The 17,947-nt window shown below is 34.3% G+C and overlaps 1 protein-coding gene across 1 annotated transcript in view; it reads left to right on the top strand.

Annotated features, from left to right (window-relative positions):
* The window catches only part of PLPPR5 (phospholipid phosphatase related 5), a 156,409-nt gene that overhangs the window by 113,247 nt on the left and 25,215 nt on the right, over positions 1-17,947 (top strand). Inside the window, exons 4-5 of the mRNA XM_049765780.1 lie at positions 1,825-2,001; positions 11,549-11,668. Of these exons, the coding sequence (XP_049621737.1) occupies positions 1,825-2,001; positions 11,549-11,668 (297 nt within the window). The remainder of the gene's footprint in view (positions 1-1,824; positions 2,002-11,548; positions 11,669-17,947) is intronic.

The following is a 17,947-nucleotide window of genomic DNA, read 5'->3' as shown; positions in this document are numbered from 1 at the left end:
TTCTTTATAGTAAAAATATTTACCCATTTAGTAGTATATGGTTTGAATTATAAGCAACTGAGTTATAAATAAATCCATTTCATTTATTGAATATGTAATCTCACTGCATGTAATGAATTAATGCTTGAAGACATTTCACTTATTGCAATAAATTGACACTATATGTTCCCTTAACAGAATATGATATCATAATATAGAAGTCTATTTCTTCTTTTGTTACATTTTAGATTCTAACAGCCATAATGTATTACTATTTTGTTGCTATTTTCATTTTGTTTTCAATTAATTTTTCTAATTAAACATTTAAAATTAATATATCTAATTTTAATTGATGAAATGCAATTAAAACAAACTATTTTTACTATTTTACCCTATCATAAAACCAAGCCTTGCCACTCACTGCATTAAATTTAAATTTATTTCTCAAAGGATTATTTAGTTAGTTAAAGCATCACCAGTTTATTTTTATAATTTATTGTAACTTAGGTTTTATGGTTTCAGAAGTGTTAATGTTTATAAATTTTGGTATACAAAAATTTGGTATACAAAATTGAGGCACCTTTACCACTAACCAAAGTTCCAAAACCCTCCACTACTGGTCTTGTGTCATATATCTATTTACTTGTTTTATTTATGGTCTGGGGTCAAACCTAGCAAGCAGTGCTCAGAGCTTACTACTAATTCTTTCACTCTGGCATCCCTCCTGTCCTAGCACTGGAGACCATCTGCAGTGCCAGGAAATAAACCTGTGCTGACTGGATGCCAGGCAAGTGCCCTTATCCACTATGCTATCTCTCTGGCCCTGCCACTGTATTCTTTTTTTTTTGGGGGGGGGGGTCACACCTGGCACCTCTCAGAGGTTACTCCTGGATCTATGCTCAGAAATTGCCCCTGGGAGGCACAAGGGACCATATGGGATGCCAGGATTTGAACCACCATCCTTCTGCATGAAAGGCAAGCACCTTACCTCCATGCTATCTCTCCAGCCCCAAGTATCATTTAAAACTCTATTAATAGGTTCTGATTTTTTTTTGGTGACATAATAGCAGTGCTTAGGGTCAGTATGAGTGCCTGACTAACTGTACATTTTCTGATTTTATTGAGTACAATATTCTTTCATCATGGCATAATAAAAAGAACTTTTAAAACATTTCATAAATCTCCCTCATATTGATCTAAACTTTAATGTCAGATAAAACAAGAATATGGTGATTAAATAATTTTTTTTCATGATCAGGAGTGCTCAGGGGGTAATTCTGGCTCTGTGCTCAGAAATTACTCCTGGCAGGCTTGGGGAATCATATGCAATGCTAGGGATCGACGCAGGTCTGCTGAATGCAAGGCACATACCCTACCCTCTAGTGCTATTGCTCCAGCCCTAAATGATTCTTAATTTATTCTTAGAGTCACACCCAGAAGTGCTCAGGGACTACTCACAATTTTGTATTCAGATGTTTCTCCCAGTGGAACTTGGGAGAACATGGAGATCAAACCCCACCCTCCAACAGGGAAATCAAATGCTCAATCCATTGAACTAATTCTCCATGCCTTGCTAAAAGTTATTTTTTAATTTAAAATATCTATGCCCAGTTATCCCAGATGACTAAAGTTACATATTATTTTCCCATTAATAATATAATTAAAATAAGTGAAATTCATAATTAATAAAATTCTATTTTTAAGAAATTTTCTTCTCAAATTCATAAGTGATACTTGAACTATATGGCTTCTGTATTACCATAGCTATGTATATATCCAGATATATAAGATGTATTTTAAGGAAATAATATCATAAAAAGTTATGTTTTTCATTTGATATTGCAGATGTACATTACCAACACAATCAAAGCCAAAGGAACAAGGCTTGCTAAACCTGTGCTGTGTTTGGGCTTAATGTGTTTGGCCTTTCTTACTGGACTCAACAGAGTAGCAGAATATCGAAATCATTGGTCAGATGTGATAGCAGGCTTTCTTGTTGGAATATCTATAGCAGTTTTTCTGGTAAGTATTTATTTAGATGTTATTTTTTATAGGTACCTATAATAAATTTAAGTGTGAATTACTGGGTTTGTCTAAAGGAGGTAGACCAAATGATTACATATATTTTAAGTCATTTGTTTCCTACTTTTTTCCATTCACTCTGCCTAAATTGAAGCTTTTGGATCAAAAAATGTAAATTCTCACTTAAAGTAACAAAATATTATCATGTAAAATAGAACAAAGCTATAAACTTTACTCTATGCTCTCTGGATAGTTTTTAAGAATAAGTTGCTTATATGTGTGTGTGTGTATATATATATATATATATATATATATATATATATTTACTTCTCAGGGAATGCATCTTGGTATATTTATAACACTCATAAATTCTCTTGTGCTTCAGCTAAGTACTCTCCAGCAGCCACTGTGTCTCAGAACTTCTACAGATTAAGATTAAGATGAATCTTTGGCTAGAGTGATAGCACAGTAGGTAGGGCATTTGTCTTGCATGCGGTCAACCCAAGGTTCTATACCAGGAATACCATATGGTCCTCAAGCCTGCCAGGAAAGGTTTCTGAGAGCAGAGCCAGGAGTAATCCCTGAGTGACACTGCGTGTGTCCAAAATCTAAAAGGCAAGCAAAAATAAATAAATAAATAAATAAATAAATAAATAAATAAATAAATAAAAGTTGAACCTGAATCTCATAACTTCTGAAATGAACCTGTTTACTTAGTTGACTAATGATGTGTGACTAATTCCCATAAATAGTTCAAAAACAATACTATCTCAAAGCAGCTCATTTGAAAGGATGTAAACTAATAGTATGCTTTCTCATAAAATAACTTTGCCCTCTCAGCTCCTTAAAGTTTTTCCTTAGACTTCGGTTGTTGAAAAATGTATTTTTATCTGTTTGTCAAATAAATTTAATCCATCTTAGGAATGAACATAAAACATTTTACTGAGATATAAACAATTAATCAAAAACACTTTTTGCATGGCACATTTTAAGAAACTCTATTTCTATTGTGCTTACATTTAACTTGCTTTTCATTGTTTTCTTCAATACCTCAGCTCTTTTTATTCGTTAAAAAGTCAATAAATAAAAAACATATGAATATTTCCAGCTACTTATGAAAGTTATTTGAACACAGTAAATATTCCAAACAAGTATAATTCAAGATTGTCTGTAAAATCTCTTTTGGAACAGTGATGGCTATGCCCTTATCCCATTCCAAACCTGTGCTGCTTTTCTTTCTGAAGTTACTTCCTTTGATTCTCAAGAAATTGAGGCCACTGGACCTCCTTCTCTCTCAGAGGTATCCTGTCATCTCCTGAAAACTGATTCAAAATTCACTCAAAGCCTTATTTCAACCATTCCCAATAACAGAGTATATACTTTAACAAAATTAAGTCAACACTTACACAAATCCCAACCTGATAGGTAATCAGAGGCAAAGCAAAGAATAGACCAAAGATAAAAATTTTAGAACTAGTTTCATACATATCTGCACCTCAGTTCCAGAATTTATCTTAGGATCCCTACCATGTTTTAGGCCCAACACAACTTGCACATGCAGCAGTGTGGCATCTGAGAAAATGGGAAAGCATGTTTGGGAAATAAACTAATGATCATTTTTGTTCAAATTGTATGGGCTTTTCTTAGTGGTAGTTGATTTGAGTGTCAATATCATGGCTTAAGTGAGTTGAAACTTTTTATAAATATAGAATTAAATGTTCTCTTCTATATGTACTCAAATTTTGCCACCAAGTGACGTTCCCATCTCTCAGTTTCTTCCTCTTTAAATCAGGCTAATGATAATCTTCTTAGAGGTTTATGACTACAAGGCTTTATAAAGGTCAGACATGATGTTCTATGTTCAATAAATTCCTGGAGAACGTTCCATAAGTCATAGCTTGTTTCTATTTAGTTCCATTTATTCTGTGATAAGATTTGTGCTTTTTAAATTATGTTGATTACAGAATAAATCCCATCTGAGGACAGAAGAAATAAGCTATAGACAACCAGGGAAATAAAATAGAACAAATCAAGACTTGTTGAACACAATGAGAAAAGAGAAATTCTGTGTGGTATTTAGAACACCTCCTAATGGTTTGAAGTGTAAAAAGTTCCCTGGAGATAATGAAATGAAAGAGAGCGAAAAGCTATAATATTCCTTTGGTTTCTCTTTAGGCTACTAAAGAGAACATTTATTTTGAGCAGAGACTAGAGTTCTGACCTACAATATCTTGGGGGTATTTCCAATTTTCTCACAATGTATACAGAACTCTAAAATAATCTTTAAAATTCATAATAAGCTAGGTTTTTCACTAAAAGGAATTCATATCCTCCAATCACCCAGATCCAATGTTTAGCTTTTGCCTTTATCTCATTCTCCAGGTTCAGACCCCATACCTGCTGATTCATCAGTTGTCAGTTCATTTCCATTATAAAAATATTTTCTTTATTTTCTTTTTCTTTGCTTTTTTTGTCACAACTTATCAATTTTAGAGATAAACTCTTCCTACCTTTAGAATAGCTATGATTTCATCCAAGAACCCTGTAATTCAGAACATGTCACGTCCTCATTGCTAATGAAAAATTTAAAAAAGCAAAAACTTGCATACCATTTGTTCCTACTAACTCACCTCCAGACACTTGAACTGAGTTTCTAGTAATTTCTAGTAATCTAATAGAGTACTTTTTGCAGTGTGGTTGTATTTTTCTCTATATATGGAAATAATAATTTGAAATCTGTCAATTTTCTTCCTTTATCATAGACAGATTCTGTCCAGTATACACATTTAGAAAGCCAAAAATGGGTCTAGGAATCAGAGAAATGTAGGTTAAGTCTTGTTTTTACCACTCACTGAGGTGTGACCTGGAAAAGTACTGGAGGATCGCAATATCCCTTCAATGGTGAGGCCTTTCCAGAACAAAAAAGTGGTTACTTGTTTTCCCAAACTCTTTTCTTAATACTTTATTTTTCTTTTCTTTATAGGTAAACTTCAAATATATCACATGCAACCTTTTAAGTTCTTTGATTTTTTTTCTTGTTACCAAACACATATAGACTCTTCATAGAGAAGGTTTTATGCATTCTCTTCACTATTACCTGTACAAAGTTTATAGGAAGTTCTCAGAAATAGTTCATGAATAAATGAATGAAGAACTGTTTTTTGTCACCTCCAGAACTTTTTCTGGGTAAACTAAATCCCAGGTGTAGCAAATAGAGTCACATAGGTGTTAAAGAGAAAATTCTGAAGATAACATTCACTTTTTTCTTTTTTTTTAATTTTTATTGTGACCAAAGTGAATTACAAATCTTTCACAGTAATATTTAAGGTACACAGTGACAATGAATGAGGGCATTCCCACCACCAGCATTGTCCTCCCTCCACCTCTGTTCCAAGCATGCATCCTATATCTCCCTCTTTACCCCCCAGATAACTAGTGTAACTGGTCCCCACTTTACAAGCATGTTGTAGATTGGGTATCGATTCTGTTGTCATTGACTTTGGGTTTGGTGTTTAAGTTTGATCATTTCTACATGTTCAGACACTCACTGTGTTATCATCCCTTAAACATTTAAGGTTTTTCTTCAAACAAGTCTCAAATTTTCAGGTGTTTCCTTGATTACCTGTTTTATTTATTATTTTTACTAATTTCTAACATACAGTTTTTTCTGGTTACAATTTAACAATAAATTGTGTTCTCAACTATTTTGCTTTCTTATCCCATTGCTTACTATTTAAAGATAGAGGGCAGAATCCATGCTTAGGAATGGATTACAATTACAAATGGTAGCAGGAAAAAAAGAACTCTAGATTGATGAATGTTATTTTATTTAAAGTGACTCAAAGAATATTTAAGAGTATGCAGACTATATGTCAAGCAGAATAAATCAAGCCTACTGAGCCATTGTGCAATAGTATATTGTGTTAGCACATAAAGTCACATGATGCTTCTATATCATCACAACAATGTGATTTAAATACTCTTTCCTCAAATTGTATTTTTTCATTGTAGTTAATATCTTTAAATAATTATGAAAATGGAACACTGAAATCCATTTATTACTGTCCTCATTTTTCAGATCAGGAAATGTGGCAGTCAAAGAAATAGCACAGGTGTTCCTGATCTCACTATGTTGCCCAGTATCATATAACCCCTCCAAGAGCCACCATGTCTACCCCAGTTAATTCCAAATACCACCACAGTTGCCCTGAACAGCATGCCCAATATTGGGATAGCTAGTATCACTGGGAACGGCAGCAGGTCTCCTGAGCACTATGTGGGATCTTCCTCTCTCAAAATAATTTTAAAAATTGGGATCTGTAATCTAGATAATAGCTTACCCAGACTTATAAAAACTAGTAATTAAGATTACAGCTCTTTTGACCCCAAATCCCATTTAGTTGACATGAGACACTAAAAATATTTTCTTGTGAGAGAGAAACAATAATCATAAATGGTTCATTGATTTTATTATGACTATTGGAAAAGAAAAAACAAAAATACACATGTGTATATTACTAGTGTCAGTTTTATAGGAAAATAAAAGCAGAACATTTCAAAAGAAAGCTACTTAACTTATATAGGACTATTATAATTTTTGAGAATTTTTAGTGTCATATATGCTCAGCTATTAATTTATTCTTTTACTGAAACTGAGAATTTGCTGGTGGATAAAAACAGTGTTTCTACTTTCCAAGGCTTGGAAAGAGACATACCTTGGAAGAGACATACCAACAAATGTATGACTCTTAGGGATGTAAAAATTCCAAACATGCACAGGATAAAAAAAAAAAAAGAATCAAAGCTTCACTTAAATAAAGCAAACAAACACTTATCAGGATTAAGGAAACTAGGAAGGAAGTGTTATTGAAATGGAGACCCACAGAGGAAGAAGATGACAATATGCCCCAAAATAGTCCAGATGACCAGAAAGGGGGTTGTATTCATAGATATTACAGCAGATTGTGCCCTTACCTTACAGGCAGCCAGGTTAGATCCCTGGTATCCTATATGATCCTCTGAGCACAGCCAGATGTAAATCCTGAACAAATAGCCAGAAATAATCCAGAACATCATTGGGTGTGGCCCAAACCAACGGTTCACCCCCCAAAAAAGAGATATGAAAGGCAAAAAGTGTTTAGAAAACACAGAGAATGAAGTATATAAAGGTGAACCAGGACAAAACTTAAAAACAAATGGGAAGAGGTAGTACAATATGTGTTTAGAAAAATTATCATCACATCATTGTAGAAATAGACTGATTAAGGTGATGAATGGATTTAGAGTGTTTAGAAAGTTATACAAACATCCAGATAAGTGAAAATTATTAAGTTTTTGGAGTTGGTAGTGGGAAAAGATGAAACAGATGTCAGATACAAAACAGCAATATATTTTGGAAATAAAACTGAGTAAAGTTAGTTGTTGAGTACAGAAGATATGAAGGATAAATATCCATGTTCTGAGTATGCAGTAACACCAGTGAAATTAGAAGGTGTGTCCTTTCTAAAAATTTACTAGGAAAATGTTCTGAGGATAGAATTCAGAGAAGTAGTACAATAGGTGGGGCACTTGTTTTGCAATGTCCAATCTGTATTCAATCTCCAATACCCCCCAATTGCCCATAGAGTGCTGCCAGAGGTGATCCCTGAGCACAAATCCAGGAGTAAGTGTAGTCCCTCACAAAAATAAATAAATAAAAAATTTAGAAAAGTAAGAACTTGGGGGCCATAGAGATAGCATGGAGAGGTAGCGTGTTTTCCTTGCATGCAGAAGGACGGTGGTTGGAATTCCGGCATCCCATATGGTCCCCCGAGCCTGCCAGGGGCGATTTCTGAACATAGAGTCAGAGTAGCCCCTGAGTGTGACCCCCTCCCCCAAAGAAAGTAATATCTTGGACTTCACTTTGAAAATGTACTGAATTTGCATACTTTGTCCATCAAAGAAATGGTGATAGCCTTGGTGATTTATTGTAATCTTTTGTTGTTGTTGTTGTTGTTCTTTTTGGGTTTTGGTTTTTTGGGCCACACCAAGTGATGCTCAGGGGGTACTCCTGGGACTACACTTAGAAATTGCTCCTGGCTTGGGGGACCATATGAGACACTGGGGGATCGAACCGCTGTTCGTCCTGGGTCAGCTGAGTGCAAGGCAAACACCCTACCACTGCGTCACTGCTCTGTCCCCTGTAATTCTATTTTTTAAAGAAGGTAGAAAAATCATGAGAAGAACACAAACCTCACTTGCAAAAAATCATTTTCAATACATTTTCAGAGAATAATCATTCAATTGCAAGTGGTAAAATATAGCAGCAGAATTATTTCAAAGCTGAAATTCAAATGGGCCTGCACTGTGAACTTCCTATCATCCTCTTCAACTTCTGACTTAACCTTGCATTTGCTTTGATTCAAGTTTCATATGGCCAAACCATGTATAGTATGTACATGTCTGAACTTATCATTTAACAAAGTATTACTTAAACATTCTCACATTTCAAATATCACAAGCATCACAGATCACTGTAAGGATGCAATTGCTTCATTATTTTTATAGAATAAAATCTTCAGTCCATATAAAAAGAAGGTAGAAAAGTTTATGGAAAATATAGGAGAATGAAGAATCAACTCCCCATGTGGGGAGGAACATAACAGAGGACTAAATTCAACCTCTCTACTTTTAAACTGAAAAAATAGTTATTCAGAGAACTATTTAAGATTATATAGACTCAGACTCAGGAAAAGATAATGTTCTTTTGCTTTATTTTCTTAAAATTTCACTAATAAAAAATTAATTTTATACTTTATATTAGAAGAGAAGACTCATTAAATATTTAAATATGATTGCGAGAAATATTTTATAAATTTTTCTTTACAATTAAAATAATAGCAAAGAACAATACTTATTGTGATAATAAATAGTATTCACTGAATATATGCTGGTGTTAAGCATTTAACATTCACATGGAACTTTAACTGCTTTGATTATATTTATTAATCATCAACTAAAGCAAAGACAATTGATAAAGTCAGATTTTTCTTTTTTTTTTTTTTTTTTTTGGTTTTTGGGCCACACCCGGTGATGCTCAGGGGTTACTCCTGGCTATGCGCTCAGAAGTCGCTCCTGGCTTGGGGGACCATATGGGACGCGGGGGATCGAACCGCGGTCCGTCCGAGGCTAGAGCAGGCAAGGCAGGCACCTTACCATTAGCGCCACCGCCCGGCCCCAAAGTCAGATTTTTCTAAACCCTGAAAACATTAAAAATAAATTACATTATTTTCAGGGGCCGGGCGGTGGCGCTGGAGGTAAGGTGCCTGCCTTACCTGCGCTAGCCTAGGAGACGGACCGCGGTTCGATCCCCCGGCGTCCCATATGGTCCCCCAAGCCAGGAGCGACTTCTGAGCGCATAGCCAGGAGTAACCCCTGAGCGTTACTGGGTGTGGCCCAAAAAAAAAAATAAAATAAATTACATTATTTTCAGATGCTCAGGAAAATAGGACAAATTTTATTCATCTTATGAAATTTTATACATTCACATAGTTATTTTATTTCAACAATATATGCTTCAGAAAAATTGTAATTTATATGTGTACGTTTTTTCATTTATAATATTACTGAAAATGGAAGTGTGGGTCTGTTGTGTGTTTCTTAAATGAATGTAAAACTTATTATTTTTTGTTGATTAAAATCTCCTCTTGTCCTTTTTACTGGATTTAAACAGTTAGTGGTTCATTGGTAATATATATACAGTCTATTTTGGATCGATTGTCTAAGTAAAGAAAGTTATACAGAAACACTGTCATATCAATTCATTATGAGTTGCCTCTGGCTGCTTTCACATCAAAACAGCACAGACTGTGTATCTCTGAACCCAAAACATTTTTTATTTGCCCTTGAAATACAAAATTTGTTGACCTATATTCTGTAGTAGTCACTATCAGATCCTCTAGGAAGTCATATTTGATTATTTGTTTAGTAGCTACCATCTCCAACTCTCTACACTCCTTCACCTAAAGATCGTGATGCAGTGACGAACTTAGTATTAGGTTACCATAACATGATTTATATGCTCATCTGTAATGATTTCTATTGCAAGTAATAAAAATAAAGGATTCTTTAAACACTGAATGGAAATATTTTTCAAAAACAAAATCTTAAAGTTGCCAGAGTGATAACACAATGGTTAGGGCATTTCTTTGCAAACAGCCAGTTCAGGTTGATCCCTTGTATCCCATATGGTCCCCCAAATTTGCCAGGAGTGATTTATGAACACAGAGCCAGGAGTAACAGCTGAGCACCACCAGGTGTGGCCCCAAAGGAAAAAGAACTAACTAAACTAAACTAAACAAAAACCCTTACATGTTATTATTTTGTAGATATATAATTTTTATTTAAAAAGTGGAAAGTAACCAAGATTAATATTTTAATATTCAGAGATGAGTATCTACTAAAGAAAATTCCTTTCAATAAAATATTTGTGAACAATACAATATAATGTATATATTAAGTAATTTTAAATTAACTGCAAGTTTGAACTGCAACTAAATTTGTGTCTCAGTTGGATAATAAAATAAACTCATTCTAAAAATACCCAAGAATATCTTAACCATTGTTTAAAATGAACCAATTGCAAAGGCCTTGAGAGATTGTAGAGAAGGTAAAGTGTTTTCCTTGCACATGGTTGACCTGAGTTTAGTTGTGGCATTCCATATGGTCCCTTAAGCACATCCAGGAGTAGAGTAGGTCCTGAATTCAAAGCCAGAAGTAACCCCTGAGTATCACCAGGTGTGATTCAAAATCCAAAACAACAAAAAAGATGAACAAATATTAACAAATAATTTTCCTTTGTTGCTGAATTTAGTAGGTCTTAAAAGGTATCAGAAATGTCTGGAATGTTTTATAAGAACGCAAAATCCTAGAAATAAGAGTCCCTAGGAGAGATTTAAGATTATAATTTTTAATAGTGCTAGCACTTCATTTTTATGCACCAGACTGCAGTAGTTCATATTCTGCCATCTGTTAAACAATATCAGATGAAGCAAAGGTCAATTTCTGTAGTGTAAAGGGTCTTCTATTTTAGTAGTAACCCCAGAAAGCTACTGTTTACCTTCCAAAAATATATGGAATCAAAGTTAATTAAAGGGATGCTACTAAATTAATATCAAATATACCACATTTAGTATGAAAGTAATAACCTTGAAGCAATAGAAAATTATTATCATGTAAATGAATTTGTTGGTTTGGTTCCATAGGGAAAGTTAGACTGCAAAGACTTTTTGATAAGTTTATGATTTTTTAATAGTTTGAGTTTAAAATATAAATCCATAGTCATTTTAGAACAATTAAATGCTCATAATTACTGAATGAGTTTTATTGAACGCATTTGCTTTGGAGAAACTTAAAATTAAGTCAAAATAAATATGTATATAAAGTTGTTTATATGAATTAAATAAGTTTAATATTCAATTAAACTGGCTGAATTATTAAACTACTGATAAATTTCATAGTCATAAGGAGCATGACTTTGTTTTAACTGTATTTTTTTTCTAAAATTTAGGTTGTGTGTGTGGTAAATAATTTCAAGGGAAGACAACCAGAAAATGAGCATATACACACGGATAATCTGGCACAGATGCCAATGATCAGCATTCCTCGAGTAGAAAGTCCTTTGGAAAAGGTAACATCTGTACAGGTGATTCATAATTTAATATCTAAAGTGTGAATGTTTTTGAAAATTAAATAATTAATCCCATGAGTGCCTGCACAGTAACTTTTTATCTTCTGAAATAAACTCAAAATCTAAAGGGGTATTTAGTATTTAGTCACTGAAAATATCATCTTTGAAAAATACATCTCTCAAGTGTAATACATCAAACATAAAAGCTAAGTTATATACGTATAAAATTTGTTTTGTACTTTGATATAGTTCCTAGATAGTAAACATTGTGCAGTGAGTTTACTCAGAAGTAAAATAAAATAGTTTAATTTGTGAAAATATTCATTTTTACAAGAAATATATTCACTTATTCCATAATCTAACTATATAATTTAATTATTTGTATAATGCATGACCTGTAATCAAGATTTAAAAATTATTTATCATGAACTGGAGCAATAAATAGTACAGTGGGTAGAGCATTTGCCTTGCATGAAGCCAACTTGGATTATTTCTGACACCACATAGAGTCTCTTGAACCTGCCAGGAGTGATCCCTGAATTCAAAGCTATGAGTATGCCTGAGTACAGCTAGTTGTGACAAAATAATTATCACAGAGATGGAGCGATAGTAGAGAGATAGATACATGCCTTGAATGCAACCAATCCCAGTTTGATATGTGGTATTGCTTAGGTGTCCTGAGTATAACTGAAAGCAGTCTATGAAACCCTTAAGCATTCTGGGAACAGCCATGGAGCCCCCTGGTGATGTCTGAGCACTGTTATTTGTGTAGTCATCATACTAAAGGAACTAAGCAGCACCATCTCTTTAAGCCCTTGCATTCCTAGTCAGTCAATTATACTGAGTCTCCATTTCCCCGGTTTCCTGAAGACCCTCTGTAAACCAAGTCCCCCATATATATGTATAAAATATATTTATGTGTATGTACCATATTATATATAGATAAATATATAGATATATGAAAAAATATATCTTTCATGATTTTTTTTGGGTCACACACGATATCACTCATCAGTTACTACTGGTTATGCATTCAGAAATCACTCCTGGCTTGGGGGACCATATGGGGCACTGGAAATCAAATCACTGGTCCTTTTTGGGTTAGCTGAGTGCAAGGCAAATGCCCTACCGCAGCACCAGAGCTCCAGCATCATCTTTCATGATTTCTGAAAGTCTACTGCAGAACACTGGTTGTGTTCTCAGAGAAGGTCAGGTTGAACTAAATAGAGCAGTAATTTGAATATCAATTCAAAGTCTAATTGGGTATGAGACTCCTTAAAATTTTGTGAACTGGGGCTAGAGAGATAGCATGGAGGTAAGGTGTTCGCCTTTCATGCAGAAGGTCATTGGTTCGAATCCCAGCACCCCATATGGACCCCCGAGCCTGCCAGGAGTGATTTCTGAGCATAGAACCAGGAGTAACCCCTGAGCCTTGCCAGGTGTGACACAAAAACCAAAAAGAAAAAAAAAGAAAAAGAAACATTTTGTGAACCTGTTAGTACAATTGTAAGTGCAATGTACATATAGCTGTAATTGGCCAAAAAGTTGCTCAGAGGGTTAGTAATAACCTCCTTGTTCTTCTCTTTGTCCATGTATTAATCAGTATCCTAGATGAAGAGTTTAATTACATATTAATCAAGTGTTTAGAAGCTATGAATCTGTGAAGGATAATTAATACATTGGATAAAGAATAGTGGCTCTTGAGATATTGCAATAGGATGTAATTAAGAATTAACTAAAAAAAGGAAATGTTTTTGTATTTGAAATAAGGAAAAAAAAATTCCATGTTGTAGAGTACATCTAGGTTAACTGCATAAATCAGTGATGCTAGAAAGATTCAGCAGCTGCAGTAGGATATCATTCAGCTGTGCCAAAAAACGTTGATCTTAAGTGCAATTAGAAAAAATAATGTCCTAAATGAGGGGATTGATTTTTTTCATTGCTCAACTTCGCTCAGACCATTTGCATCCAGTTTTAAATGTTTTAATTTTAAAATGAATATTCATAAAACAATATATTTGGCACTCTAAAATGAAGGAATGAACTTGTCCAGAATGGTGAGTAGATTCAAGGTCTGGATTGTGGATGTGGAAAGAATAAAATAATGATCATTCTAGAGAAAACTAGATCATGAAAGAAGTAATGATTTTGGTTAAATAGTTATAGGACTGAGTATGATAAAAAAAAAAAGACACATTATTACAATGGGTCTCATAAGTGATCATTAGGGTTACAAAAACCAGATAATTTAAGACTATAAATAACATCTAGGAAGAAGAAATGTACTTCTGAAAATATGATGACTCCCTTCAGAGCTATGAAATTTCCTTTTCTTATAAAATTTCAAGAAAATTTGCATAGTCATTTTTTTTGGGTCTTGTTTTGGATGGGGGCCATACTCATCCTTATTCAGGTGTGATTACTGACTCTGCATTTTTTTGTTTTTTTGTTTTGTTTTGTTTTGTTTTGTTTTTTGGGGGGTCACACCCAGCATTGCTCAGGGGTTACTCCTGGCTGTCTGCTCAGAAATAGCTCCTGGCAGGCATGGGGGACCATATGGGACACCGGGATTCGAACCAACCACCTTTGGTCCTGGATCGGCTGCTTGCAAGGCAAACGCCGCTGTGCTATCTCTCCGGGCCCCTAGCTCTGCATTTAAGCATCACTCCTGGCAGATTCAGGGACCATATGTGATGCCAGGAATTGAACATCAGTCAGTGTCATAGAAGGCAATTGTCTTACTGTTCTATTGCTCCAGACCCTATAAACACTTTTCTTTAATACTGTGGAAAGAATTGAAACATAATCCTGGGTATGTACTCAGAAATCGCTCCTGGCTTGGGAGACCATGTGGGACGCAGGGGGATCAAACCGAGGTTCGTCCTAGATTAGCACGTGAAAGGCAGATGCCCTACCTAACAGAATTTATATTTAAAATTTTTTAAAAGACTGATTCTGAAATGGAGAGACAATTCAGTGGGCTAGAGGATATGCTTTACATTGGGAAGGCCCAGGTACAATTCCTGAACCTTCATGGTTCTTTAACTTGCTGATTCAGTAGCCTCTGAGCAGAACCAGATAAAGCCCAAAAGATAGAATAAATAAATAAAATAAATTACCAATCCTCCTTCACTTCCAAAATGTCAAGTACTTTGCAAAATTCCACATTATATGAACATTATACAATGTACTATTTTGAGATATATGTCTATGTAATAATTTTAACAAATAATGCATGTAATAGCACAAATATATCTCATTTAATTTAAAAATAAAGGTAGAAAAAATAGTATTTAGAAGAAATACTAAAAATATTTTCAATAAAATAGTCATAGTAACAAATGACATTGTATTTTATATTCCTCTAAAATTAATATGGGCAGTAATATTAGTCCTCCACTCTTTACTTTTCTTTTATCTCGGAAAGGTTTTCAGATCACACTTGGGGATATCCACAAGCTACTCCCAGATCTGTGCTCAGGAGTCCCTCCTCATTCTATGTTTGAAAAACCATGTGATGCCAGAAATTTCACCTGGTATTGCTCTCAAAGCCTTGCCAGGTTTAGCCATATATTACCCAACCACCACATGCATAATCTTGGTGGCCCCAAGTCCTATGTATTGTCTCATGTTAGGCCTCATATAGTATAAACAGTGCAGATTAGTTGGCTGAGTTTTACTGAAAATGTCCCAACAGACCCATGAAGACCACTTAGAGATCCTCAAAAAAATTATATGAGGGGACCAGAGAAATAATACAGTAACATATTCAACCAAGGTTTGATTCCCTCCACTCCATATGTTCCCTTACCCCATACTAAGAGTAATCTCTGAGTATATAAGATCCCAAAGCAAAGCAAAAAATGAATAAAATGTTTTATTAGAAATATAAAATATTTGAATCTTATATTAAAATTAATATTACTGACATTTTCATTTGAAATTTCATGCATTTTATCTTCACATAAGAAGATAATTTAGGGGCCTGCGAGGTGGCACTAGAGGTAAGGGGTCTGCCTTGCAAGCGCTAGCCAAGGAAGTATCTCGGTTCAATCTCCCGGTGTCCCATATGGTCCCCCCAAGCCAGGGGCAATTTCTGAGCGCTTAGCTAGGAGTAACCCCTGAGCATCAAATGTGTGTGGCCAAAAAAACCAAAAAAATAAATTAAAAAAAGAAGACAATTTAAATAAAGATGATTGACTGTAATTTCCTTCTCTACTTAGCAGAGTATTTTGATACCACACACTCTTATCCCACTCTATCCTCTTTACTTTCTTCATACTGCTTGAAACACTGCACAGGACATGATCCTCTTCATACAGGTCATCACAATTCATATATATATACATATATTTGTTCATTTATATACATATATATATATATATTAGTCAAAGTGGGAGTAAGGTCATTACTGAAGGGAAAATCTTTTCCTTTTCTTCTTGTTTTGGAATACACCAGGTAGAATTTAGGACTAATCCTTGCTCTCAGCTCAGAGATTAAACATGGAACTTGGAGGACCACATATGGTGCTGGGGATTGAACCTGAGTTAGTGGTATGCAAGACAAACAACTTACCCACTGATTTACTGCTCCAGTGCAAATAATAGCTTTAAGTTTTGAGATATAAAGAAATAAGAGTAAACATATTGCTTTGCCCTGTATTTTCCAATGATAAAGAAGATAATGCAAAATTTTCCCAGTAGTTTAATGGTATTAATTTATATAGTATGACCCTAGATCGGCTTTTAAAGCATGCTTTCTGATATGAGAAAAGAATTTCAGTTTGAAAGCTTGTTCTAAAGGGATAGCCAATAATTCTAGCATTATTATGCCAAGCTATCATTATCTGCTTGTAAATTTTGTGCAGCAAAGGCAAAGTTTTTCTTTCATAAGTTTTATACTTATATAACCTCCTAAGATTTCAGTACTTGTTTGATAAACTGTAAGCTGCAAAGTAATTATAGCATGCAAGCATTCTTTATTTTTATGCCAGCCATTTACCTCTTAATTATAGGGAGTTTGTCATATAGTTAATTACCATAGATTATGAGGAAAAGTCCTGATTTTTTAAAGTCATGATTTTTATGAAAGCTAAGTAAATCAGAACATCCAATGCATTGGGTTTTGTGAAAAGAATTAATTATTTCTGAAAACTAGTCAATCATATCTGAATGCCCACTAAATGTTTATGGTACCAGTAAATTTTTTCCAGGCTGTTTATACTATCAAATCAGAAAGGTCTAAAACCATATAAGTAATGAATTATTATTTCAAATGTGGTACATTTGTTACAATGGAAGCCAATAGAATCAATTTTGCTCATAAATTCTGGAGGCATACTAGATAGGTTTTGAGGGGCAGTTTTGACCTTAGGCAGTTTACTTAAATCATATGTGACTTTTTTTCACTCATGGGATGTCTGTTTCATAGTTCTATAAAATAATATAAAACTCTTAGAACAATTTCTGCTGCACACAAAGCCCTTAGCCATTGCCAGTCATAAATCTTTTTACTACTGGTGGTGGAGCAGTGGCACAAGTGGTAAGGTGTTTGCCTTGCCTGCACAAGCCTAGGATGGACTACTGTTCAATTCAACAGCGTCCCATATGGTATCCTAATCCAGGAGTGATTTCTGAGCACCTAGCCAGGAGTAAACCTTGAGCGTCACTGGGTATGGCCCCCAAAAATAAAAAACAAAAATAAATAAATCTGTTACTACAGAAGAGTCCAAAATTATGATATATTCTTCCACTAATTAGGGAAGTTTTTCAGTTTTTATGTCTTTTGCTAGTCTTTCTTCCTTTTCTTATTTTCCTCCAAATAAGTATTTCTTTTATTTCAAGCTTGTTCCTGTTGCTTTTATTAAATCTTAATTTGCATTAAATATCTTACATTCTCTTCCTTTTTATGTTGCTTTCCAACTGACTTTCCTTTTGTGGTGTTAGCTTGTGTTTTGTCTTCAAGTCTTATAAGGTTAGTAATGTATTCTTTATTAATTCTACTTCAGTGTGTACCTTAATATTTAACATTATTTTTTCTTTAATTTTATTAAATTTTTCTTCCAATACTTCCTTTCTTTCCTCTACAATTATGAAGTATTTTGCTTTGAAGTCCTTAAAAAGTGTTGAGGTTTTTGATAGGCATGAGGACTCCCCTACATATATATATATTTTTTTTTTTTGAGGGGGGTTGGGCCACACCTGGTGATGCTTAGGGGTTACTCCTGGTTATGTGCTCAGAAATCATTCCTGGCTTGGGGGGACCATATGGGATGCTGGA

The sequence above is a fragment of the Suncus etruscus genome, chromosome 19 (genome assembly GCF_024139225.1).
Source record: "Suncus etruscus isolate mSunEtr1 chromosome 19, mSunEtr1.pri.cur, whole genome shotgun sequence".
Classification (NCBI taxonomy): domain Eukaryota; kingdom Metazoa; phylum Chordata; class Mammalia; order Eulipotyphla; family Soricidae; genus Suncus; species Suncus etruscus.
This window is presented reverse-complemented; position numbering and strand designations above follow the sequence as displayed.